General features: G+C 39.8%; 1 protein-coding gene across 2 annotated transcripts in view; it reads left to right on the top strand.

Moving 5' to 3' along the window:
- Positions 1-27719, top strand: part of esama (endothelial cell adhesion molecule a) — a 68327-nt gene that overhangs the window by 31710 nt on the left and 8898 nt on the right. The window contains exons 1-2 of one of the 2 annotated variants that reach the window (XM_026328334.1): positions 23474-23801; positions 26684-26835. In XM_026328334.1, the coding sequence (XP_026184119.1) occupies positions 26689-26835 (147 nt within the window). In that variant the 5' untranslated portion in view covers positions 23474-23801; positions 26684-26688. Of the gene's footprint in view, positions 1-23473; positions 23802-26683; positions 26836-27719 lie in introns of those variants that run through there. The other variant, XM_026328333.2, reaches the window with a different exon arrangement.

Here is a 27719-nt window from a genome sequence, read left to right as displayed (position 1 = left end):
TTCTCCTTCCTGTTGTCGCTCTCCTCTCCACCCAGAACCGATTTAGGGCCACAGCAATCAATCCTAGCAATAACGGGCAGCTGCCAAAACAAATTAATTTTGTCTTCTCTACAGAAAATACAAATGATGAATACCAACCTCTATTGCATTAGAAAGGATCGGTAGAAAAAACCTGTGAAGCCTTCAACTTCAATCTAGTTAAGGTTGCAAAAATCAATATTTCTTAATGGATATATTAAGGAGTTTTTGAGATTTTTGAGTTTATGCTAAACCAAACAGAAATTGTGTTCCATCTTCTTGTATGTTTGGGAATAGATATTTCTCTGAAGAATCAAAAACTTTTAATTCATGCAGCATAGAGGACATTGTGTAGCTGGCACCACGCCTTTCCTTCCTGCAACTAGATCCCTGCTGTTGTAGCTGATGAAGGGGCGACATAGGTGCAGAGGATGCTGGGGAGGACCATTGGACACACAATCAACATCAAAGAGCGGGCCTGCTGTAGCTAGCGCATATAAGAGCATACTGGATGAAGGACGAGTGCCACTTAGGGTACAGACTGACCATGGGACAGAGTTTCACAACCGTCACTTTAAACAGTTGTTGAAAAAGCACAACATTGTGCTTTTCTCTACATACAACGAAACTAATGCCAGTGTCGTGGAGAGGTTTAACAGAACGTTTAAAGGGCGGATGTGGCGCTATTTAACAGATGTTAATTCACGAAGATATATTGACAAAATAGACGATCTGGTGAGGTCATGTAACTCGGCGTATCACAGATCAATTAAAAGATCTCCAGTATCTGTGACCAGAGAAAATGAGAAAGAGGTGATCAAGGCGCTGTACAAGACCAACGATGAAAACCACCAGCAACCATTCAAATTTGAGATAGGCGACACAGTGAGGATTTTAAAACACCGAGGGGTTTTCAGGAAGGGCTACCACCAAACATTCACAGATGAAATTTAAAGGCTTGAGGGATCAAAAGGAACATTTGTAAACAGTAGAGTGTCAACATGGAGAAGCGGCGGACTGCGAGCTTCCATGTAACACTCCCAAGTAATGCATCGACAAAATTATATCCCAGCAACAAGATTTGGAGTTACAGGGTACAGTTAGCCAGATCGATACAGCTGGATGACACGTATGAAGTGGGGCTTTCTGAAATCCAATACCCTGCGACGTGGCTCAGCTTCCCCAAAGATGATGCATCTATATTGATAAGAGCCCCTAGGACGGGGAAGGAAAAAACGCTCACAATTCCTGTAGGACACTATCACAGTGTAGACAGAATAACACAAGAATTCAACAACGCAATGTTGTGCTTTTTCAACAACTGTTTAAAGTGACGGTTGTGAAACTCTGTCCCATGGTCAGTCTGTACCCTGTGGCACTCGTCCTTCATCCAGTATGCTCTTACAGTGGGTACGGAAAGTATTCAGACCCCTTTAAATTTTTCACTCTTTGTGTCATTGCAGCCATTTGCCAAAATCAAAAAAGTTCATTTTATTTCTCATTAATGTACACTCAGCACCCCATCTTGACAGAAAAAAACAGAAATGTAGAAATTTTTGCAAATTTATTAAAAAAGAAAAACTGAAATATCACATGGTCATAAGTATTCAGACCCTGTGCTCAGTATTGAGTAGAAGCACCCTTTTGAGCTAGTACAGCCATGAGTCTTCTTGGAAATGATGCAACAAGTTTTTCACACCTGGATTTGGGGATCCTCTGCCATTCTTCCTTGCAGATCCTCTCCAGTTCTGTCAGGTTGGATGATGAACGTTGGTGGACAGCCATTTTCAGGTCTCTCCAGAGATGCTCAATTGGGTTTAGGTCAGGGCTCTGGCTGGACCAGTTAAGAACGGTCACAGAGTTGTTCCGAAGCCACTCCTTTGTTATTTTAGCTGTGTGCTTAGGGTCATTGTCCTGTTGAAAGGTGAACCTTCGGCCCAGTCTGAGGTCCTGAGCACTCTGGAAGAGGTTTTCTTCTAGGATATCTCTGTACTTGGCCGCATTCATCTTTCCTTCAATTGCAACCAGTCATCCTGTCCCTGCAGCTGAAAAACACCCCCACAACATGATGCTCCCACCACCATGTTTCACTGTAGGGATTGTATTGGGCAGGTGATGAGCAGTGCCTGGTTTTCTCCACACATACCGCTTACAATTAATGCCAAAAAGTTCAATCTTGGTCTCATCAGACCAGAGAATCTTATTTCTCATAGTCTGGGAGTCCTTCATGTGGTTTTTGGCAAACTCTATGCAGGCTTTCATGTGTCTTGCACTGAGGAGAGGCTTCCGTCGGGCCACTCTGCCATAAAGCCCCGACTGGTGGGCTGCAGTGATAGTTGACTTTGTGGAACTTTCTCCCATCTCCCTACTGCATCTCTGCAGCTCAGCCACAGTGATCTTTGGGTTCTTCTTTACTTCTCTCACCAAGGCTGTTCTCCCACGATTGCTCAGTTTGGCTGGACGGCCAGGTCTAGGAAGAGTTCTGGTCGTTCCAAACTTTTTCCATTTGAGGATTATGGAGGCCACTGTGCTCTTAGGAACCTTGAGTGCTGCAGAAATTCTTTTGTAACCTTGGCCAGATCTGTGCCTTGCCACAATTCTGTCTCTGAGCTCCTTGGGCAGTTCCTTCGACCTCATGATTCTCATTTGCTCTGACATGCACTGTGAGCTGTAAGGTCTTATATAGACAGGTGTGTGCCTTTCCTAATCAAGTCCAATCAGTTTAATTAAACACAGCTGGACTCCAATGAAGGAGCAGAACCATCTCAAGGAGGATCAGAAGAAATGGACAGCATATGAGTGTCACTGCAAATGGTCTGAATACTTATGACCATGTGATATTTCAGTTTTTCTTTTTTAATAAATTTGCAAAAATTTCTACATTTCTGTATTTTTCTGTCAAGATGGGGTGCTGAGTGTACATTAATGAGAAATAAAATGAACTTTTTTGATTTTGGCAAATGGCTGCAATGACACAAAGAGTGAAAACTTTAAAGGGGTCTGAATACTTTCCGTACCCACTTTATATGCGCTAGCTACAGCAGGCCCGCTCTTTGATGTTAGACACTGAACCCAGGCGTATTTTGAAAATACATCGATGCACATTAATAGATAGCGCACTTTATCGTTCTCTGCAACATATTCGGACATGTCCACAAGATCGCACTGATGCTGGCGGTTGATCCCTCCCACCAGCACTCGTCGTCTGGGGAAATTTTTCCTGCTGGGTGCGTGTAAACTGTATGCATCTTGTCCCCATAAATATTTTTTGACATCAGAAAATGCAGGATTAGCCCCTACGTCTGCTCTAACTGCATTGCGCAGCTTATTAATACCTGATAGACCACCAGGGTGGGATGGATCATGATAAATTCTGTGCATCACCCCCTCCATTGTGTAAAATAATGACTAGTTTCTTTTCAAAGCTCATGTTTTTTATTCACAATCATCATCAGCATGGTACCCAGACAGTGTTATATGATAAAACATACATACCATAATGCTTAATGAATGAATACAGAAACGTTTTATGAACAAACATCAAAAACAGATGATGATGGAGAGCTTCACAGATATTTAATGAATACAGAGGCGTTTAATGAAAACAGATAATGATGGAAAGCTTCACAAATATTTAATGAAAAAACACAATAACAAAAGTATTTAATGACAACAACGGATAGGCATGGTACAATGCTGTTTTCACACTAGCCCTGCTGCCCAGGTGTCCACGAGGACTGACAGATTTTCAATTTCAGCAAAATTCTTGAAGCCCCAGACTTCTACACCTTTGATACGCTTCTCTGAAGTCTTCTGGTTTTGCAGAATAACCTCGGCAGCCCCCGCGATTCTGGCATTTTCAACAACCATGCCATTCTTGCGCAGGTATGCTGAGAGAGCCGGAATGAATCCCACCGTCCACAGTTTCTCCATAATGAAGTCGAAACGATGCTCCATGAATTCTGCAGGGAACCCGTAAAGATACTCGTGGTTTTCCTGGGAAAAACAGTCGACCTCGCAGGCTTGGCACCATTTCTCCCGGTCGATCCAGCATTGAGCTAGCGCTCTATACAGCAGGTGCACCGCGGCTTGCGTCATTATTTTCACGAAGGCCGCTGACTGCTCTTCATCTCGGGGACGCGGCGATGATGTTGGGTAAATCCCGCGATACAATTTCTCCTCCTCCTCCAGAGTCATGGGCCCGTCAATCTCTATTTTTAGAAATATGAAATACAGCGTTAAACACAATTGAACACACACACACACACACACCTAACCATCACACTTGACCCCACCATAGGTCTCCAGATTCTTACCGTCCTGTCTCACAGGCTCTGAGTCGCACCTTGCTCAGCAGGCGAGAGACACATTTCCTCAGGAAATTCCATGTCATCATAAAGCAAGCATCTCCTAACCCCATCAGCATCTGAGATACCCTCATCCTCTCTGATTGCATTGTCAATCTTGGCGAACACATCTTGCAGTCCCCACCAGTCAGCTCACTGGATGAAATAAAAATCCTTGAACCATGAGATATTGTCGCCGGACCACACCGGATAGGGGTGAATGTTCCACTCTGTATGATTACGCCGCAATACGATTTGCTCTCTATCATCACACACTCTTATCAGAATGAAATCTGAAGTGTGCGCATCAAAACGAGTGGCGAATACCCTGAATAACTGCTGACTGTCAGGACTGGCCCACTGTATGACATAAGCATCGTTCTTATCACCACACTGGTTGAGATCAGTACATATCTCAGTGCGAAATATCAACCAGTCCTCTACAGCCATACCTCGTGTCCCTCCATGCCCCCACTGCTCCCCGGTACACACATTTTCCCCGAGAAACACAACCTTCCCCTCACTATATTTAAACTCATAAACGTACCCTAGCACGGCCTCGTACAGCCACACGCGGGGACCTGCAGCATTGCCAGACAAATGCCTTCTACGGCGCTTGCGCAGCGCGTCAGGAACAGCCGCGGCACACGTACCTAGGTCACACGACGCATGTGCGTTGTCACCGTTTCCGCTGACGCGCCCACCGCCACATCCGGCCCTGATAACGACGTCGCTAGAGATTCCGCTGCTGCCCATGGTTGCTTGAAGTCGTACTTAGATAAAAATCATACTGAATGACCCACATACACCAACATTTATACACCATAACAGACACAGCCCACGAGTAACGTCATGACCAATAGGAAAATTGCGCCGCCCGGTGGGTGGAGAGCGTGACGCCGATTTTATGGTTTTATTATTTTTATGACTGTCATAAATAACGATCATAAAAAAGTGACCCCTCCCGCTTGTGCCCAGACAACAAACCATTTCTATACTACTAGCTGCTTTTTAGCATCTCTGTAGCAGAGAAGTGAAAGGAGTGTTACTGTAAGAGGAAGCCTGACAGCCTATTCCTTTGAAGTAAAGAAGATGATCATTATCTAACTGACTGCTGAAATGGATAGGTGTTTAGTTCATTCTGCTCATTACTGTACCTGCAGAAAGCACAGAGTTTCAAACGATGGAACTCACCTGACATTTAACATAAATTGACATTTAATTATACATTAATATTGATATTTCATAAATGTGTGGAAGAGCTTGATGGCACTGGAAATTGATGTCATTGAACCTTATCTGGAGCGGTAATTAGATTCCTTTGGGTGAATAACACCGAACGTTGGAGTTTGAGAGTCGGCTTTTCTAGACGAGTTTACCATTCAGAAACTATGACAATGTCACAATTGCTTACATAGCATTAAATACCATTAATTTAGTATACATGCTTTTTTTCCCTAAAATATTATTTATAGCTCACTTCAGGTTGACATATCTTTTGGCTAATAAATATAAGCTATCTAAAATGACATGGAATTCCAGTCAGAAATTGCAGCTGATAGCAGTTATAAACCTAGCTGAGACTACACAATGTCAGCGTTTACAGGCACTAGGAAGTCAACTGTGAATAATTATTGACCATCAATGTGCAGTACAGGTTGCAAGAGTTCAAAACTCTCACTCATAACATACTAAAACACTTGTCACAGTAATCACCAAAGCGTTAATCGTACAGCACTATTCATTGCACTATTCATCAAACAGAGAAACAGTGTGAGCTGTCTTTCCTTAAAATTACTAAATGCTGACAGCTAATTATGTGCTCTGAAGCAACAGTGAAGTTTCCTACCCCTTACCCAAAAGCACACATATTTTTTTGCATTACTGACAAAAATAATGACTGATTTGACAGAAACACCAAATGAATTATATAATTTATTTTGATGCCAACTTTCTATTATGTAGTTAAGTATATAAGTATTAAGTATCACGCACAAATAGATGACACAACAGATCACATCACACCAACACGTAACCTTTTTGGGTTGTTCACTTTTTGGTGAACTCAGAGTTAACTTAATGATTTTAAAGCATAGGTTTTTAATCATTTTTTAAACTTTATTAAATTAAAATTAATTAGTCAATTAATTAATTAAAATTATTAACTCAAATTTAATTATTTCATTAAAATTTAATTTCAATTTGACATTTTTAAATTAATTAATTTAATTAAATTAAAAATTAATTAATTTTAATCATTTGCGCCAAACTGATCTCAGAAATTACTGTGGAAGGAAAATTTACTTCATTTTTCTGTGTTACTTCTTATAACAGACTAAATAGCATTAAACCTGTGAAACATCAGCACCATTATCACCTGTGTCTTTCTACCATTTAAACCTCTATAGCTGAATGGCAGTGAGAACAGTTCTTTACCTCTGAAGTTTTAGCACTGTTGTCATATAAAACCCAAATGATGACGTGAATACACTGCAAATTTTTTTCTTTTTTCACCAGGGGAAAATATTCGGTAGTTTCTCTAAATAAAAATATTACGTACAGTTGATTGAACACTGTTATGTATATGTCTAGTATAACTCTAAATTTAATTTTTGCATTAGTGAGTACATTTAGAAAACAGTAAGAATATTATTCACTACTTTATCTTTTATTTCCTTTTTTCTGTTTTCCACCTACAGAAAAAAAACAACCTTCATTTATCTTATTTTATTCCATTTCATCTCATTAAAAGCATGTCTCCTCATGGCAGGGTGACAGCTTGCTTGGTGGTTGATAATACTTGGCAGGCAACTGGACTATTGGTCTACATTGTGGCTGTCCTTGCTAATATTTCTCATTGTAAGCTTGATTTTCATCAGTGATGTGTTTACTGTCACTCACTTTTATCTACAGGTGGTAATTTCATCCGTTACATGTGTTCCATGTGTATGCATGTGTCTGAGGCCCAGTCCGTCTGCTACTACCGTACTTCCACCTCATCACCAGATGTGTTTTTCACTTTCGGGAGTGTTACCTTTAGCGTTGCCTTTGAACACTGATAGGATTAGGAGGGTTGAGGCTTAGAACAGTGGCCTCACTACTTTGCCATCTAACCCAATCAACTCTGAGTGAAGCAGAGATGAGAGGAAGAGGTATAATGCCAACACTTCTGTCCCCACGGTTTTATGCAATATCCTTACACAAAAACGCTGGATCCAAACTCAGCATGCTCCAAACATAATATCTGAGTGTATTTTCCCATGGAATCAAATCTAATGAAATGTAAAATCAAATCTTATCCTTTTTAATGTATCTGGACACACTAATGTCTCAAGCAAAACATGTCCTGTTGTTTAGAATGAAATAAATATGAAAATCTGTTGCATTTGCCATGCCTTTATTAATATCCATACCCATGTGTCTATGAAGTGATATCCAGGTTCATGGATTCAAAATATAACTGTCATTTAAAGCCTGATGGTTGGGATGTGGATAGTGAAATTATATTGGATTTTGTTTGGAAAAAAAGCATTTCTGAAATTGAATGAAAACATTACCTTCATATATTTTGCTGTGTTACAGATGCAATATAAGTGAATGAGGGCTTTAAAACACTTCTGCATTGGATGTTAATGTCCGTGCCTAAGAAACACATTCAAGCATTTGTGACCTATGGATTTAAAACAATGCAAAAGCAGTTGTTGAATAGGGTCAGAGAAGCATATCCGCTCAGTTTGTTTTAGTGCTCATAGGTACTCCGTGGAGCAATTTTTCTGAAATGTAAAATTATGCTATAATCTTGGCATTGCAAAATGAGCTCTGAAGACCTTCGCTATTACAGATCAATAGAAATTTCTACTCAGCATTTATTAATCTTTAAAGGTCCTTTCCATTTATTGAAAGCAGCGATAGAATAAAATCATTTGATAGTGTTGGGATTTTGCCATTAGGGTGTTAATGTCTGGTTTTATATCAGTAATTGTAGGGATTGTAGTAGGCTAATTATAATCTGTCCAGTCACAACTACACTATAAATATAGGCTCTCCCCAGGGGTTCCTTCTGTGCTGTTCACACACACACTCTGGTTATAGCCACACTGACCTAGATTGCCCTGCGGGCCACACAATCCACAGCAACCATATAATTATGTGTCACAATTGCTATAATTATAATACATTTTATACATTATGCCAGGGACACTCATTATTACATGAGCCACACCTTGTTCCTGAACACAGTCTCTGGAGGGCCAAAGTGTTGTTGGCACTTCAGACATTATGTAGTCAAAAAAGATAAGCTTTGTGTTTAATGCCAAACTACTTCTGACAGCCACAAAATCCTCAGCACATAGTGATTATAATGATCTGTAGACTGAGCCAAAACATTGAACTTAGGCTGTAGTATGATTTTTCTTTGTTTAGTTTACTCTTAATAAAGTGGACAGGCAGATAAAACATCATCATGAAATATTTTGGAACTGACATACAGTGTAGCTATAGTATCCTTTATAAGCTTTAAAATAGCAATATATTCTCCAAACATACTCAGTTACATGTATGTACAGAAGTAGTTTCTGCAAAATACACTAAGAATTTGAAGTGAAAATACCTATGTAAAAATGCCCCTGCCATTGTTAGATCATTATAAAACCACTTTTACACGGTAGTGCCTAAATGTTAAGGTGGTTTGGGTTTATTTTATTTACAGTAGTCTTTGGTGGTTTCAATTATTTTCAGTAGCACAGTTTAAAGCAAACCTTGTTCTCAGATAAGTTACTGCTTTCAGCTGGATAAACACTACCAGTCAAGTTTTAGAGCACCTCCTTTTGCAATTTAATGTCTGAATGTAGGCCTACTCTGAAATTAAAGCATAGAACAAATAAACAGAAATCACTGAATCTTGAGATTTTGTTAAAAAATATTTAATAAAAAAATTTTGAGTCAAAGTAGTCACCTCAGATACAGATACTACTTTTTTGCAGGTAGACATGTCTACCTTTTTAAAATCATAATAACTGCATTCATTAAACATGCACCACTTTCCTTACAAAGAAAACTTTTCATTTATAACTTTTATATAATTTATAACTTTTAAAAATGACCAGTAGTTCTCAAATTGTGCGAGGCAAGAATATGTAAGTTAATGAGGATATCTGTATAAGAACCAGGCACATCGTGGCGCTCTCTCTGCAATGGATATCAAATGTTGTTAGGAAACTTCTCCCCAACACTGTTGCAGAAGTTCCATCAAATGTGTTGCACTTGTAGGTTTCTTTACTTTCACCCTTCTGTCTAATTCATCCAAAACCTGTTCAATGGGGTTTAAGTCAGATGACTGTGCTGTTGTGGCTTTGGATCTGCCAGACCTCTTCCTGTCAGTTTTCTCCAGTTTCCAAGTGTCTTTTGATGGTGTAGGGAACTGGACTCCCTGACACTTTGGCTTTCTTTGCAATTTCTCTAAAGGAAAAGGGTTATCACCTTTGTACCATTTCAGGTTTTTCATTGGACTTGAACTGCTTAAATTAAAAACTTAAAAACTGGAAAAATTGGGATGTTCTAAAACTTTTGTCCAGTAGTTTAAATGTAGTGTACAATATTTGTGTCTAAATCATAGTGAAGTACTATACTATAGCAAGTACTGTATGCTACTGCTACTTCACTGTAGAATAAAATGGAGCTATTTTAATCTGTATCAGATTAATATTATAAACTGATATTTAAACTGATCATATGATTATATATGTCAAGCTGTCATTTGAAAAGTGTAGACATATCAAGTATAAATTACAAGTTAAAAGTAGCATAACATGACAATACTGAAATACAAGTACTTAAAAATATACCCAAGTAAATGGAAAATGTGTATAGTTACTTAAGAACACTCTCTTTTCATCTGATGATGACAAATACTGGTTACAAAAGATTTGTTGAAGTTCTGTACTTGTGGATAAAATGTAGTCAAATGAAATTCATACCTGTGGCCTGAAAGTGAAACTTCTACTAAATCTAAGGAGTATGAAACATGTCAGGTCACATTTCCCCTTTGAGCTTTTGATGCATCTTCTTGTAGATTTGGGCTTCATCAGGCTTCTTCTTTAGCTATTAACTGTCACTTCCAAAGCCACAGTTAGGTCAGCATACAAATAAATAGGACTTTTATCTCAGGTTTATGGCTTTTATGAGGCTTGGCAAGTTGGCAATACAGAAAAGACTGCTCCTTGCTGACAAAATTATCTTCCAAATCAGATTATATTTGAACATCATGGACAATGCAGCTCTTTGTTTTGCTTGTGTGTCTCTCATAAGAATCTGACAAGCATTAACTCATCATACTGCAGTATAAAAACATAATTAATCATAAAGAATACTCTACACTTGAAAGTGCTTTTTGCATGTTTTGTTGACTATCTAATATGTTTGGTCTAAGTCATCATTCCTGGCCCTCGGCCAACAGAGAGCTGACACTGAGTGAACTGGTATTTTTCCATAAATAATTATTCACAGTCCAGAGATTTAACTTTATCAGAGATGGATGTCACGTTGAATAATCCAGCCAGAAGTAACACTTTGATATATTGTCATGAATATACAAAGGGCTGTTTCTCCTCTGTTTTCTTGCTGTCTCTTGAGAGTAAGACTTGGGAAATATCCCAGCTATGCTGATTTATAGGCTCAATCTGCAGGTGTTTTTTGAGGATGAGTCTCCTCCTTAGTCAGGCCCATTGTGGATTTAAAAAAAAGGACATTTTCCACTGCTGTCAGGCTGGACGGGAATATCAGAGACCAAACAGCAAAATAATCCTTTCCTCTGGAGACAGCGAACTTTGCCTGTCACTTCCCGCCTCAGGGAGCTCTTTTGTTTGTTTTTGATGATCCTGCCCCACATGCCCTCTCTGGGATTGTGAGCTTGCTAATTAGGATGTGCACTTTGTTTTTTAAGAATGTTATCAGAGCATGCTGAGGGCACCATAGCACTTTATAGTAACATGATAGATCTACACTTTAACAAATAATTAAATGTTTATCAGTGAGCTTTGGTCAACTGCTGCTGTTTTAAAATGTGCTTTAGAAATAAATTTTGACTCGACCAGCATGTTAAGTTGCTGTACATTTTAAATTAGCATTGCTGCACAACAGGCAGCCTCATTCTTGCTTCTCCTCCACCCCCCACAACCCTATATATTATTAGTCTTTGTGGCAAAACAAGATGAATGCCTCTGTCTCTCTTACTGCAGAGCCCTTATCTTTGATTCCAAGCATTGTCCTCTGCTATTAATTATGAAGACACCCATTTTCAACAACAGTCACATCTGATGTGACTGCTGACTGTGAGATGGGATGCCTAATAAGACGCTGAAAATAAGAGAGTAGGTATAAATCTTAACAAGAGGAACCTTCAAAATCTTAAGATTCTTTGGGGAAATTAAAAGAACTTGGAAGAAAAAGCCCATCAAAGACTGTTGGCACCAGACTATGATAAGGAACACGAGTCTTTACTGTTCATTCACACACCTGTTTCCTGAAGTATCTCTTCCAAATAAGGCAGGTGGATTTGTCACACACACACACACACACACACACACACACTGAGCGAACCATCTAAATGTCAACATCTGTTGCTGCTAGTTCTGAGACAGAAGAGGAGCCCTGAATCCAGTGTGCATTACACCAAGGGTTGACTAAATGGTGTCATTATGAACCATGTCCACTCGGCAGTACCAGACAAACTGCTTTCAACACCCCTAAAACCAAGTCTTTCTTCCTGATGTGCTGATGACAGTTCTGTGTCCTGCTGCTCAGTTTTTCTATAAAAGCAGGAAATGTTGTCCCATGGGTCTGTGTTTTCAAACTGGCACTGATTAAGCCTTGGTGGCACCAAAGTTACAGGTCAATCAATGGACAGACAGTGAAGTCCAGGCTTAATTGTCATTTTTGCAGACAGCACTAGGCTATTGTACAAATAGGGAAAAGGTGATGATCAGTTTTTTGATACACTTAATGTTACCAAGGCTTTGGCCTATGGTGGAAGCACAAACAACAATGTACTCAAGGAACCTTTATTCCTGGACTTTAGTTCTTTGGAAGGGAATGTTCTGGTATCTTTTAATGGCTTTGACAGTGAAGATAACTACTGTGTATCTGCATCTCTGCAAGGCAGTTAAAAGCCCTTTAAAAGCCAAAAAAGTAAATATTTGATTTGAGAATATTTACTATTATGTTGAAGTGTAATGAGCAGAGACTGGCAGAGCTACTGATTATGTCAAGTTCAAACTCCCAAGGACACAAGTTCAAACATTATGTATGTATTAATGCAGTGTGTATTGCAACCTAGGACCAAATTGGCAGTGCAATAAAATTTTTTTAGAAATTAGCAAAGAACAATAAATAGTTGCAAAACCTCACAATTACAGATATTCCATTTTATTCTTAATGGTAGTAGTGCTTTAACCATTGTAAATTGTTAACATTGCTACCCTTGAGCAAAGGTCAGTAGGGTATTTAAATGTGGGAGTAGTCATCCAGTAGTGTGTTAAAGGCTGTTGGTGTCTCATTTCCTGTTTGACCCTGACTACTGGACTTCACTTTAATATTACCCACCAAGACAAACAGGCTAAATAGAGTAAAGCTCCATCACAGTGCTATCAGGACGCCCAGCTTTTTCCTCCCTGCCATGATCGACACAATGCACACAATGCAGAGGAAGTGTGTAAGTGTGTGTGAGGATGTCTTTTGATTTTTTTTTTTTTTTTTCTCAGATCATTTGAGCATTTGATTCTTTTTCTCAGATGATTGTCCTGTCCCACTTCTAATCACTGAGAACATAACAGATTTAAACTTTTGTGAAGTTGTAAAGTTAGTGCCATGGCTGCAGGCAGAACATTTTTTGTCTAAAGCTGGATTGGAATTGAAGTTCCATTGTTTCCATTACCTGATAAGACTGATTGTGTCAGATGAACATGGTTGGGGTTTTATCAGCAGTATGTGTTTAATTTGAGAGCTTCAAGCTCTGTCAATTGAGAAATTTTGTCATTTCTTCTCTCCAGCAGTTCCCATGATGTCTCGATTAGATGGAAATTGGCTCCAATTAACCAAAACTCTCTCTGTCCTTGCTACAGGCACAGTTGCTATCAAAAACCTGCACAGCACACTGGCACATGAACACTGTTAGGTACAAGAACAGAGATACAAAAATGGCGACCATTTATCCATCAAGCACAAAAATGTGCAAATTTGTGTATATTTGATCTACAACATTATCTTTCTCAGCATGAGCATCTCTGTCACAGGAAACATGACTGTACTGTAATTAAGACAATACTGAAATAGCATTAACAGTTTATTTGTGAATTTGATCACAATTACAAATGCATACATTCAAGCATTGGTTTTGTTGCTGAGGTGTTGTCTTTTATAAGTCAACACAGGTGAGGGATGAGCAGAGCTGAAACTAACAAACACTCAGTAGCCTTAATAGACAGTAAAAACGTTTCTGCAGCTTTGTTCAAGCATACTCTCAACAACACTCAGCATATATATATATATATATATATATACATATATATGTATATATATATATACATATATATATACATATATATACATATACACACACCTGTTTGTCGGTCTGTATCTGGAAGTCCCACAGGATCTTAGCTCGGTCATTCTCCCTCACCTTTTGGAGGCGTGTCCCATTTTGACCTTGGGACCTCCAGCCTGTTCCTGTACACTATGCCGGCCACTTGGTTATGGCGTTCCATGTACGCTCTGCCTGCTAGCATCTTACAACCTGCTGTTATGTGCTGGATTGTCTCAGGGGCATCTTTGCACAGCCTGCACCTGGGGTCCTGCCTGGTGTGGTAGACCCCGGCCTCTATCGATCTTGTGCTCAGGGCCTGTTTGGCCAGCTTATTATGCCAGCGGGGTATCTGATGACCGGCAGGGCGTAGGTGTTGATGGCTTGGACCTTGTTCTTCCCATTTAGCTGACTTCTTAGGACTTGCCTTACTCTCTGTAGGTATTTGGCTGTGGCTGCTTTCCTTGCGGCTTCTTCTTGGTTCCCATTTGCCTGTGGGATTCCAAGGTACTTGTAGCTCCCCTCAACATCCGCTATGCTCCCTTCTGGGAGTTCAACTCCTTCAGTCCTGACAACCTTCCCTCTCTTTGTTATCATTCGACCACACTTGTCCAGTCCGAATGACATTCCAATGTCGTTGCTGTATATCCTGGTGGTGTGGATCAGTGAGGCGATGTCTCGCTCAGTCCTGGCATACAGCTTGATGTCATCCATGTACAGGAGGTGGCTGATGGTTGCTCCATTTTGCAGTCGGTATCCAAAGCCCCTATTAGTGATGATCTGGCTGAGGGGGTTCAGGCCTCTGCAGAACAGCAGCGGGGACAGAGCATCTCCTTGGTAGATGCCACACTTGATGGAGACCTGTGCTATCGGCTTGAGGTTGGCTACTAGGGTTGTTTTCCACAGTCCCATTGAGTTCCTTATGAAGGTTCTTAGGGTCCTATTGATGTTGTACAGCTCCAGGCATTCCAGGATCCATGTGTGAGGCATTGAGTCATAGGCTTTCTTGTAGTCAATCCAGGCGGTGCACAGGTTGGTCTAGCTGGTCCTACAGTCTCGAGTGACTGCTTTATCCACCAGTAGTTGATGTTTTGCTCCCCTGGTGTCCTTACCCATTCCTTTCTGGGCCCTGCTCATGTATTGAGCCATGTGCCTGCTCATCTTAGCCGCTATGATGCCCGACAGGAGCTTCCATGTTGTGCAGAGGCAGGTTATCGGACGGTAGTTGGATGGGACTGCTCCCTTTTGGGGGTCCTTCAGGATCAGGACTGTCCTGCCTTCAGTTAGCCACTCTGGGTGAGTCCCATCCATTAGCAGCTGGTTCATTTGAGCTGCCAGGCGCTCATGGAGGGAAGATAGCTTCTTTAGCCAGTAGGTGTGGATCATGTCAGGCCCTGGTGCTGTCCAGTTCTTCATGTTTGAGACCCTTTCTCGGATATCTGCCGTTGTGATGGTTACTGGTACCTGTTCAGGGAGGTTGCTGTGGTCTGCTCTCAGGTCTGCCAGCCACTGGGCGTTGGTGTTATGTGATGCCTCCCTCTCCCATATGTTTTTCCAGTATTGTTCAGTCTCCAGCCTTGGTGGGTCTGCTCTCGTGTTACTGCCCTCCCACTGAGAGTACACTTTGGATGGTTCGGTGGAGAACATCCTGTTTATTCTCCGTGCTTCTATTTCTCTGGTGTACCTCTTCAGGCGTGTGGCCAGGGCTGTGAGTCGTCGTTTGGCAGTCTCCAGGGCCTCTGGTATGGACAGCCTGCTGTATTTCTTACCCAACTTCATCCCCCTTCTCTGTAGTTCTGATAGTTGGCTAACTTCTCTCCGTGTTGCCCTTAGTTTTGCCTCTAACCTCCTTCTCCATGCAGGGTACTTCTCCTTGGTTTTGGAATGTATTTTGTGGCCAAGCATCTCAAGGATCACTGTTGCCGTGGTGTATATCAGCTTGTTGGTCTCGGTGATGGTCACAGTGGGGATTGTTTGTAATGCTGCATTCACATCTTCTAGTAGACTTTCAGAGAGTACTTCGCTTAGTCTTGGTAACCGGCTGCAGAGGTTCCAGGTGTCCATCTTGCCTACGATCATCACTCTCAGGTCAGCTGCTCTTGTGTTGAGCGTGTTGGGGCTTGTCATTGGGGCTTGATTCCCAATCTCGGGTGGGGGTGGTGTTGTTTCCCCCCTGACCTGGTGTCCTGGCTCCCCCTTGCCGTAGCATTTGTGTTGTATTTCTACAATTTCTAGTTGTGATAGGAGCTGCCGTTTGCGGATGTTGGAACACTGAGCTACTAGATGCTTTGGCCCTAGTGTAGATGGTGGGTTTTTTGGTCTCCCGCACTGAAGTCAGTGGCCTTAACCACTGAGCTATCCAGTCGCTCACTGAGCTATCCAGGCGCTCATATACATATGTGTATATGTATATATATATATATATATATATATATATAACTCTACATGTCACTTTGTATATTTAGTAGTCCGAGTAGAGGAGGGATTCAGCCTGTGAAGTATTTAGTATGCATCCAATGACTCATTTGCAGCTGTCAAGGGAGATGACAAGAGTGCTAAAGAGTGTGGAGGTGTTGTTACTTTACTAGATAGAAAGGTATGTCCATAAAGGTATGAACACACACAGGAACTTCTACAGCTACACACACACACACCAATGGCCCTCCTGGCCTCACACTATATCTGTTCCCCCAATTAGGCAGATGCTTTCCTTCTCCTATCCTCTTGCTTGGTGTACCCAGCTGATGTGTGACTGGTGGTGTTGCAGCTCGGGGACAGAGATGATGCATTCCTCTCTCAATTAGTTTTACTGCTGGACCTCTGCTTTAATTAAACTGGAAGAAGCAGCACTCATACAGTTATCAGATGATGACCTCTGTCTCATTGTCTAGCTCTGAGCCCTCTGAGTGAACAAGAAGCTCTGTGAGTGAGAGTGTGTTTGAGTGCTTTTGCCTTTTTGCAAAACAAATGTCCACACAACAATAGCAAGATTCAGACAAACCTAATTCCAAATTCCGGTTTGTTTCTGTGCATGTGAGGAGTCTGTTGAGCTTAGCCTTTGTTTGGGAGAGAAGGAAGTTCAATACCCCATTCCCCAGTAATTGTTTCTCAAAGGGCCCCCTAGTGGGTTAATGCAACCATGGCTTTTGTAAAATGTGCACCACATTTACTTGATACATGCACATTTTAATTTTTGTTTCACCACATGTTTCATCACAGCCTGAATACATTTCACAATTCTCAAGTTTGTTTCAACCTTCATTTTGTATTAAAGTATCCATGTTTAGCAGATGTTTGAACTTAATCTGCTGGCAAGTAGACTAGACCACTGTTTCAGTAGTGCATCATTTTCGTCTGCTCTCACTTTTCTCCTATCTATTATTCATGATGAAATGGTTTTGTTCTGTCTGTGTGTAAATGCGCTGCTAATGTTGCACAAAATACTCTTTATCTCAGTGGAGCCAGCACTGCACTTAAATTCAGTCTAACAGTGTCATATTTTCTGGCTCAGTGAGTGTTTCACATTTTTGAAACATTGCAGAATCATGCAAATGAGCACACTAAATTGTATTAACAAACGTTTTACAACTTTAAATTGAAAACAAATGCAATTTGTTTCAGACAAAACTGAATATTAAAAATTATTACCAAATTAAATGATATCCAACAACATGATATGCACCTTCTCAATGAAGGCAGTACATCATGGTTCATTTGTTCTAAACATGAGCTACAGTGGTGTGAAAAAGTGTTGACCCCCTTCCTGATTTCTTTTTTTTTTTTTTTTTGCATGTTTGTCACACTTTGTTTCAGATCATCAAACAAATTTAAAGATTAGTCAAAGATAACACAAGTAAACACATCATGCAGTTTTTAAATGAAGGTTTTTATTATTAAGAGAAAACAAAATCCAAAACTACATGGCCCTGTGTGAAAAAGTGTTTGCCCCCTAAACCTAATAACTGGTTGGGCCACCCTTAGCAGCAACAACTGCAATCAAGCGTTTGCGATAACTTGCAATGAGTCTGTTACAGCGCTTTGGAGGAATTTTGGCCCACTCATCTCTGCAGAATTGTTGTAATTCAGCCACATTGGAGGGTTTTCGAGCATGAACCGCCTTTTTAAGGTCATGCCACAGCATCTCAATCGGATTCAGGTCAGGACTTTGACTAGGCCACTCCAAAGTCTTCATTTTGTTCGTCTTCAGCCATTCAGAGGTGGACATGCTGGTGTGTTTTGGATCATTGTCCTGCTGCAGAACCCAAGTTCGCTTCAGCTTGAGGTCACGAACAGATGGCCGGACATTCTCCTTCAGGATTTTTTGGTAGACAGCAGAATTCATGGTTCCATTTATCACAGCAGGTCTTCCAGGTCCTGAAGCAGCAAAACAGCCCCAGACCATCACCCTACCACCACCATATTTTACTGTTGGTATGATGTTCTTTTTCTGAAATGCAGTGTTACTTTTATGCCAGATGTAATGAGACACACACCTTCCAAAAAGTTCAACTTTTGTCTCATCAGTCCACAGAGTATTTTCCCAAAAGTCTTGTGGATCATCAAGATGTTTTCTGGCAAAACTGAGACGAGTCTGTATGTTCTTTCTGCTCAGCAGTGGTTTTTGTCTTGAAACTGCCATACAGACCATTTTTGCCCAGTCTATTTCTTACGGTGGAGTCATGAACAGTGAGCTTAACTGAGGCAAGTGAGGCCTGCAGTTCTTTGGATGTTGTTGTGGGGTCTTTTGTGACCTCTTGGATGAGTCGTCGCTGCGCTCTTGTGGTAATTTTGGTCGGCCGGCCACTCCTGGGAAGGTTCTCCACTGTTCCATGTTTTCGCCATTTGTAGATAATGGTTCTCACTGTGGTTCACTGCAGTCCCGAAGCTTTAGAAATGGCTATATAACTAGGGCTGAACGATTAATTGCATTTGCAATTAAATCACGATTTGAAAAAAACTGATTTTTCAACCGCAGAGACTGCGATTACACTCTGTCACGTGGCATGCGAGAGTTTAGCAGGCTGCAGAGAAAGAATAAAGTTGGCATGCTACACTACAACTTAATCTGTTAAACAATGGCTTCAGCATCGACAGAACTTGACACTGCGGAAACTGCTTTAGCGTCAAAGAGGAGCAGTACGTCTGTTGTATGGAACTATTTTGGCTTTAAAAAAGAAGATGCTGCACAGCATCAGGTATTGTGCAAAACCTGCCTTGCTAAGGTTGCTACCTCATTTTGTTGTAAGTTTTACATGCTTACAAGGCTGGAAGTTCAACAAATCAGTCTTTATAGTACTACTGTGATTGTAGTTGATAAATAAAAATTTAATTTATATAAATTCTTGCATCACAGGATTTCATTGTAACATATAGGCCTGGTCTACAGAAAAGAACATTTATGTTTAATCTATCTAAATATTGTTTTGTTCATACTTCAATGATTTACTGCTTGTCATTCCCAAAAAATACAAAACAGAAAAAGCTTTGAAAAAATAATTGCATTGTAAATTGCAATCGCAATATTGGTTAAAAAAAAGTCGCAATTAGATTATTTTCCAAAATCGTTTAGCCCTATTTATAACCTTTTCCAGGCTGATAGATCTCAATTACTTTCTTTCTCATTTGTTCTTGAATTTCTTTGGATCTCTGCATGATATCTAGCTTTTGAGGATCTTTTGGTCTACTTCACTTTGTCAGGCAGGTCCTATTTAAGTGATTTCTTGATTGTGAACAGGTGTGGCAGTAATCAGGCCGGGGTGTGGTTTTCCTTAATAATAAAAACCTTCATTTAAAAATTGCATGATGTGTTTACTTGAGTTATCTTTGACTAATATTTAAATTTATTTGATGATCTGAAACATTAATGTGTGACAAACATGCAAAAAAATAAGAAATCAGGAAGGGGGCCAACACTTTTTCACACCACTGTATATTCATAAATCTTTCTATGCTGTATACGCATAGTTATGTGATTATGGATATAAGTAAAATCAATTTCTGCATGTGTTTCAGCAGTGAATCTGTGGTGTTAGGTGTATGACAATAATTCAGTGGTAAATATAAGAGGTACTTCTATTAATGTGAATGTTTAACCAATGCATAGTACATAAACACTGTTTTCCATATTCATAAGTAGTTAGGAATGTGAGTACAGGAAAAAAACAATGGCTTCTGCTTTATTTTTATTTGTTTTATTTATATGTTCATTCAGGCAGTCATTTCGGTGTTGTCATTTGATCTTAGTTCTCATAGCTATTTACATATTTGCTTTTGTTTTAATGACAGAGAAGCCACCAATCCAAAATCTTATCTGGAGGAACTGTGTTAAAATGGTTTCGTAGTTCATCTGCATGATGGAACTTAGCGTCTCATCTCCACCCAGCCTCCAGAGAGAGGCCTGCACGGGAACATCTATTTCTTGCTACTGCTGATCATGTCATGATCTCTTCCTCATCCACTGCCCCTGTCTTTTATCGCTTATCCTGTCATCTTCTCATCTCTCTACTGAAGCACTAAACAGATATGTTTGAAATTCCATTCACTTCTCCATCTCAATTGCTATCGATGTTTAATCAAAGTAGCTGATAACGCTCTTAGAGGAAGTGATTTTGACCCACCACACCCATCTTTTTAGCATGAAAGAAGCTAGTTATGGTCACCATCATTAAAGGCTGCTTGGCTTCTGCTTTATTTGCAGTGATGACTGTAAAAGTAAACAGGCTCAATCTGAAGCGTTTCCTATAATTACATTTGAACACACATACAGCAAACCATTTTCATCAATGTTAGGCAGCAGGCTGATGTTTTACACCCAGAGTGCAGTGAGGGACATTCACAAACTCATATGTACTGATGAATCTTTTCAGTTTTTTCAGAACTCATATGTTGCAATACGTGCACTGTATAACAGCATAAACATGATGAAGACCATGATGTTTTTCTCAGAACACTGGTTTCAACACATGCTGACACATGAATAAATGTGTGGCTGATGTTTTCAGTTTGAAAGAGTTACAGTGAAATTCTGTGTAACATCCTGGCCTCTTAAACAGAATTGTTGCTCAATTGTATTTTATTACACAATCAGCAGAATCCTGATAACTTCAAGATATGCCACATTCCCACATCAAAAGTACAAAATCAGTTTTAACCTTAATCCTACTATGACATTTCTTGACGCTGCAAGTTCTGTCACAAGTGTGCACTTGCCTACAAAGGCAGAAGGATGTATAAAGTCTTGTCCACCTAATGATGAAACACCTGTGAAATTGGACTTCGTGAAATTCCCTCATTACCTCCAGTGAGACCCATCCAGATCTCATTACTTCCTTCATTCTCTCACACTGAGTGAACATGTTCCATCTGCCCCACCATCAGTCATCATGGAATATTTAAAACCAGTCGTCCTGCAGGCTGGATCTTAGACCTGTCACAGCAGGAAAGATTAAGCCTCAGTGAACAAATTAAGAGTGAGGACTGAATGTTATGAATGTGATCCCCATGGCCTTGTTCATTTCTCTATTTATCTCTCAATTTTCCATCCTGCCAAATATTCATTCATCTTTTCCCCTGGTGGAGAGAGCTCTCTTGGGAATCAGGGACGATTTCTCTCAGGAAATCTTCTTAAGCACTTGGCAAGATTTTTTTAGAAAATAAAATATGCCCATCTGATCAGGCAAAATCATAAAGAGCAGCCCATCCACACTGATGAGGAGCTGAAGATTTGGCCCATTTTCCTCAATGAAATGTTGCTGTCTGAGTGATCCCTGCTGAGAGGTCATGTACTGTATCCACACTACAGGTCACACATTTCAGTTTAAGAACAAAGTACTACACAATAGACAGTAAGCACTATATCCATGCCAAGTTGGACTCACCGGCAACAACTGAACCTTTTAAAAAGAGTAGTTTTGGGAAATGCATTTATTGGTATATGTTAAATGAGAGATCAATACCACACTCATGTCTGTAAATTAAATATAAAACTACAAGCAGGAGACAGTTAGCTTACCACTGCACAAAGAGAATACGCAGTTAAAGAAATAGTCTGGCACATAACCCCTGGATGTATGAAAATGTAAGCACTGTGCCAAGGATCTGATTCCTTATTTCCATTCTTTATGCAAGCTATCTAGCTAGCTTCATATTTAGCATACAATCATAAAATTTTTATCAATCTTTTCATTTAACTCTTGACAAAGCAATTAATAGGCATATTTGACATAATGTCACTCATCCTGTCATTCTCTGACTGAGTCATTCATTCATTCTAATATCCAAATTCATGTCAATGCATGTGTTGTGTTGTCTTCTTTGTCCCAGGAATTTTTCTTTTATGCCGTTACATGTCTGTCCATGAACTCATCATTCCTTCTCTCTGAGACTCACAGCCGCCTGTTACAGACTTACTGCAATCATCACAGACACTCCACAGTCATTCACACTCATTGCATTTATGTTAAAGCCTCTTTCTGTCATCTCTCTATGTCCACTGATCCAGCCATCCACCCATCAGTAAGCACCTCTCCAGACAGGAGTCCCGCCTCTCACTGCAGCAGCAAATCTCCTTAGGGTCTAACGAGCAATTTAGACAGTAATGCTCTTCTTCTTCTTGTTAGCAATGTCTTGTCCTTCTTTCTCCTCGTTTCCCATCTTTTTCAGCACCTCTCCCTCCTCTAGGATTCTTTTTTTCTTGACTCCAAATAATAATGAACTGATTAGCATGGCTTTTTATTAAAAACACCACTCCCAAAGGAATATAGCCTACATTTTCTCTTATCATTGTCCCTTAACCACTCCATCCATTTCCACAGTGACAGAGAGCCTGATCTCCCTGTCGAGATCTCTTTCCATGGTGCATTGTTGCAGTTCTCATTTTACCTCAAAGAGATGTTGATTAGACATAAAATTTAATTTAATTTGGATTGATTCATCACTTTTGATGGTGTTTGATGATGTAAGGTTTTGATGTAAGTGCTTGATGTTTTTAAATCAGACTGAAAAAAATAGTGTAATAATAATTACACTTCACTGCAGTGAAGTGTAATTATAAATAAAAAGTATTTGAACAATCCTATGCCAGTATTTAAGATAAAATTCTACAGGTTCATCATCTTTAATATTATAACTGAAACATATTGAAATTTTTAAAATGCTCAATTTTAACTTAAACTTATTTTAAATGAATTAAAATTAAAACAAATATTAATATCATTAATAAAATGAAATCAAGCATTAAAAAAAATTACAACTTAGTCTGGACTCAGAAACCACCTTTGGATTGCACTTGTATTTTAGCTATGTGAAACTCATCAACCATTACCCTGGTCGATCTTTGCGCCATGTTGGATTTGTTAAAAAGAACCGCAGTTGAAGTGCCATACAAAGCCCCTGGGGGGGAGCAGAGGCTTGCCATGAAGGGTGCGACATCGCTCCTGGGTGTTTTTTTTCTCCCTTTCATGTCAGAACATGTAGCAGGCAGAACTCTTGTTTTGGTGTCTGAGTACTCCGGACCCATTTTAGGGACGTACAACAACAAATCCACTGCCATGGTAGTTTCTCGCCGGTGTTTCTCACTGATTAGACACATGTAGGTTTGGACAATGGACAAGTATCTCACTGGCAGCGAAACAAAAAAGAAATGCAATGTTTCCAAAACTAAGACAAAGATGGCCAATGTGAACAAGGATTCACCACCAAAATCCAAGACAAGAAAATATGACGACGCGTATCTTAGTCTTGGATTCACGGCGAATGTGGTAGGAGATGAAGAAAGATAATTCTGTGTTGTGTCTCAAAACTCTGGCAGTGGACAGTATGAAAACTAATAAACTGAAGAGACACCTTACACCCTTGTCACGTTGGTAAGCAGCTCGAGTTTTTCAAGTGCTTCACTGCAGCCACTAATACCCAGATACAGTGACTTGAGCCTTTATTTTCATATTTTCACATTTTTACTGGTTTTTGCCCAGTTCTAAAAATATGTGCAATGTATATCAGACTCTTTACAGCCACTAATACTGTTAAATATTCATTTGTTTGCTAAAAATCTCTTTTTTGTTGTTTATATTTGAAAATATTTAACTTTATTGTTAGAATCATAAGATATTTCAAGTACTGTCTCAAGGAAAAATGTTGAGTTTTGAGGGGATTTTTTTTTTTTTTTTTTTTTTTTTTGCACTGTTTAGGCAAAAATTTTGTTTTTAATTTGCACATCAAATTATTCACAGAGAAATGAAAAGAATGGTTATAATATTGTTTCTTTCAATAAAACTTAAAATGACAATTGAATTTTTCTTTATCCAAAGGAGGTCCCGACAGGTAAAGTTTGAGAACCACTGCTCTTAAGGAATTTATTGTTCTGAAACTGATAACCCAGGGACCACTGACCTGTGGATGCAACAAGACGCTGGGCTTCCCAGTGGTCACCAATAGCCATAAATACCTTGACCATTACTGGTCTCTTTCCAAATACAACCTGAAAACTTAGATGTTACATAGAAGTTGTGTTATTTCGTTATTTATACATTACTTGTGGCTAATTCATATACCTGTGTTTCTTATTGACTTTCATTAATTTTTATTGCGTTATGACTCTAATTTAGTTGCTTTGTGTCATGGAAACACTATCAAGTGATCTAAAAACTTATGTGTTTGAAACTTGCTTGGTGGAAAAAGAGAAAATATTATTCCTGTGTTAGAAAACATTCCTAAGGTGAATCAGTCTTAAAAGACAGGATGGCTGTGTCCGAATGTCCACCCTAGTCGCTAACCCCTCAACCACTGTATAGTGCAGCACTATATAGTAGACTATATAATGCAGTCAGTGAACTAACAGTTTCAGACACTCACCCGCTACTTTTTTCTGCCGCTGATTATAACGTAGTACGGGGCATGTGGTGGACTTCCTGTTTCAAACTCAAATAATTTTAATTATTTTAATAATTTAGTGGTGAAAATTGTCTCATCCTGAATGTTTTCTTAAAAGGTGTAACTTAATATTAATATTTACATTTATAAGTCATGTCAAAGTGACTTTCAGGCGAACCATTTTTTCATCCATGAGATGCATGATGGTCTTTAATACAATGCATTGTGGGAAACTTTGAGGGAACTACATTTCAGTTACTAGCTATTCGGCCACCACTACAAAATGGCGTAATCTCTATATAGTGACTGGGGAGGACATGGACATTCGGACACAGCAATCGACTCCGCTCTGAACATGAACGCAACCTGTTGTGGTCAGGTGTGAACCAATCACCAGCAAGGATTGAGCATTCCTAGACCAACCAGAGTGCCCCAACAGCAATTTTTTCCCAATCAGATGAATTCCCTGGCTAGTGCCAGAGAAGAGCTAGTTCCCACGTGGAGGACTGGACCGTTAAGTCAGTGCCCTCCCTCTTGTGTGGTTTTGTAGTGAATAGCTCCCCTCAAGCTGACACTCACAGCGCAGCGAAGTTTAACCTTAGAAGTTGAGTGTGAATATCCACCAGACGCGACATCAGCGAGCAACTCTGACGCTCTAGGTCTGCAGCTGAAAGACTTCCGAGGAACGCTGATGCCAGACTGCAGGGTGACCAGCCCACAGCGGGACAACCCGTTAGCACGACCCCAATGGACAGATATGCAACCGTGGCTGTCTCTTAATTGGTCTCAATAGTTACCAGTTAGCTTCTCTTCCTCCTAAACTGCTTAGACCTCAGTCTCAAATCTGAACATAAATTGATTATAAAAACCCTTTTTCCACCACTGCAAGATCACTTACTGTTAATTAGTTAAGTGTTAATTCATTCAAATTCCCCTCTGCTTTCTCTCCTGTGTAGTCAAATAAATCTTTAAAATCCATATATGACTAGCATCATTTATGTTTATTTCACACAATACACTCGTCACTGAATGGGAGAACTCTTACTCAGATTAAAGACTGATATTATTACTCATGTACTAAGTGACTGGCTGAGCCACAATCAAGGGATCTGGTGGATCATGGCATTATTAATTCATAAACCAGGCGTAATAAACATTATGTTCACTGCATATAGTCATCATCCTGCTGTATTCTACTTTTATACTGTCATTGTCTAGTAATAGGGGAAATATACTAGCAGAAAGAATCGGTTCATCTTTTCTCACTAAAATGTAGCATTTTACCTTTGCTCCTGTGAGTTTCAATGCTGCTTTGGCTCTCTGCTCCCCCTCTCTGGTCATACAGACACATTACATTTTACTCTTTCTCTTTTAGGCCTCTTTACTATATTTGGCTTAGAGTTCAACTTGAACTGAGATACAGAATGCAATAATTAAGTAGGTATTCAGGATTTTAGAAATGTTACTTTGCAATATTGAGACGATTCCAGTCTATATTCCATAATGTAATCAGTGATGAAATTGTATCAAGAAGCGGATACTAATATCACATATCCTTGTCTTTTTCATGCCCTCTGAAAACTCCTCCCTTAGGTCATTTTTTGGAGGACATGTGACAGTATGTTTGCAGACATGCAGATTGACAGATGGAATGTGTTACTGCTTGACTGGTCACTATCTTGATGACAGACATCATCTCTTAAGTTGTGCTCTGTAGTATTATGGAGACAACCGCTACAAGTGCTTCCTTGCATAAATGCAGATAAATCCAGATTCATACTGTAATATCTTACAGTGGGTTTTAACAAAAACCTGATCAGTTTTGCACAATTTTCCCACTGATAGTTTTCTTTTCTATTCCTCTCTCCTTATCAAGGCATAATGGCCCAGCTCCAGATGCCCCAAACCAATGTCGATGTGATCAAGGGTCAGATGGTGATGCTGAGGGCTTCATACAGCACACAGCCAGGTGCTGACTTGAGCACCAACACTGTTGTGTGGAACTTTGTCTCCAACAACACCCAGCTGGTAAGGATGTAAAAGGAACAATCTGACAAACGTCAAATATGGAAAATATTCAAGTCACATCTACAGCCAAACAATAAACTCGTTTTATAAGGACATCTGTTGCTGAAATGTCTGGGATTACAGTTATGAGGGATGCCTGCAGGTTCTTATGCTGGTAATCTGTTGAAGCACTTCCTTTGCTAAACCTTTGCAAGTAAATCCAAGAAGGCTTAAATCTTTTATATAAGTACACAGTTATTTCTTTACTGTTTTAATGGACCATGTTGTAGTAATTGTGTGGTTTTTAAACTGGGACATTATGGCTCAGAGAGGTGTGTTCTTCCAAATTAGATCATTTATGAAATCATTATTGCAGTAGAATATAAAGTGAAGCAGAGGATCAGCCTCCTCCAGCTCAGCTCACTGTACTGTGTTTTTATATGTTATCTGGGGACCTGGCTGTGGCTCAGCTTTTTTGTATTTGTCTGCGGCAGATTATTGGGCTGTACAGATGGACAACCTTAAAGAGGACCACAATCAAAAAGAAAACAGGGGGAAAGAGAACTCTTTTTTCAAAGACCTGGACATCCATTCAGTATTTTACTCAGCTTTACTGTCATTTGTAGCCAAAACAATGAACACAAAGAACAAAATAACCAAAACAAGGTCTGGAAGGCTCTCTGTAGTAAGAACAGCCATATCAGTATGGTATACAGTGCAGCATCTAATGTCAGATAATCACATTCCAGTCACTAAACCAGCTTTTTGCATCCTTCTGCTTTATGCTGCCTCCCCAGAAGACTGCAGCATAAAACAGCACACTTGCTACCATAGTTTGGAAAAACATGTGCAGCATCTTCCTGCAGACATTTAAGCACTTAAGCCACCTTAGGAGGAAAAGTCAT

Source organism: Mastacembelus armatus, chromosome 14 (assembly GCF_900324485.2).
Source record: "Mastacembelus armatus chromosome 14, fMasArm1.2, whole genome shotgun sequence".
NCBI lineage: Eukaryota > Metazoa > Chordata > Actinopteri > Synbranchiformes > Mastacembelidae > Mastacembelus > Mastacembelus armatus.
Note: the sequence above shows the minus strand (reverse complement) of the source record. Positions and strands in the feature narration are given on the sequence as shown.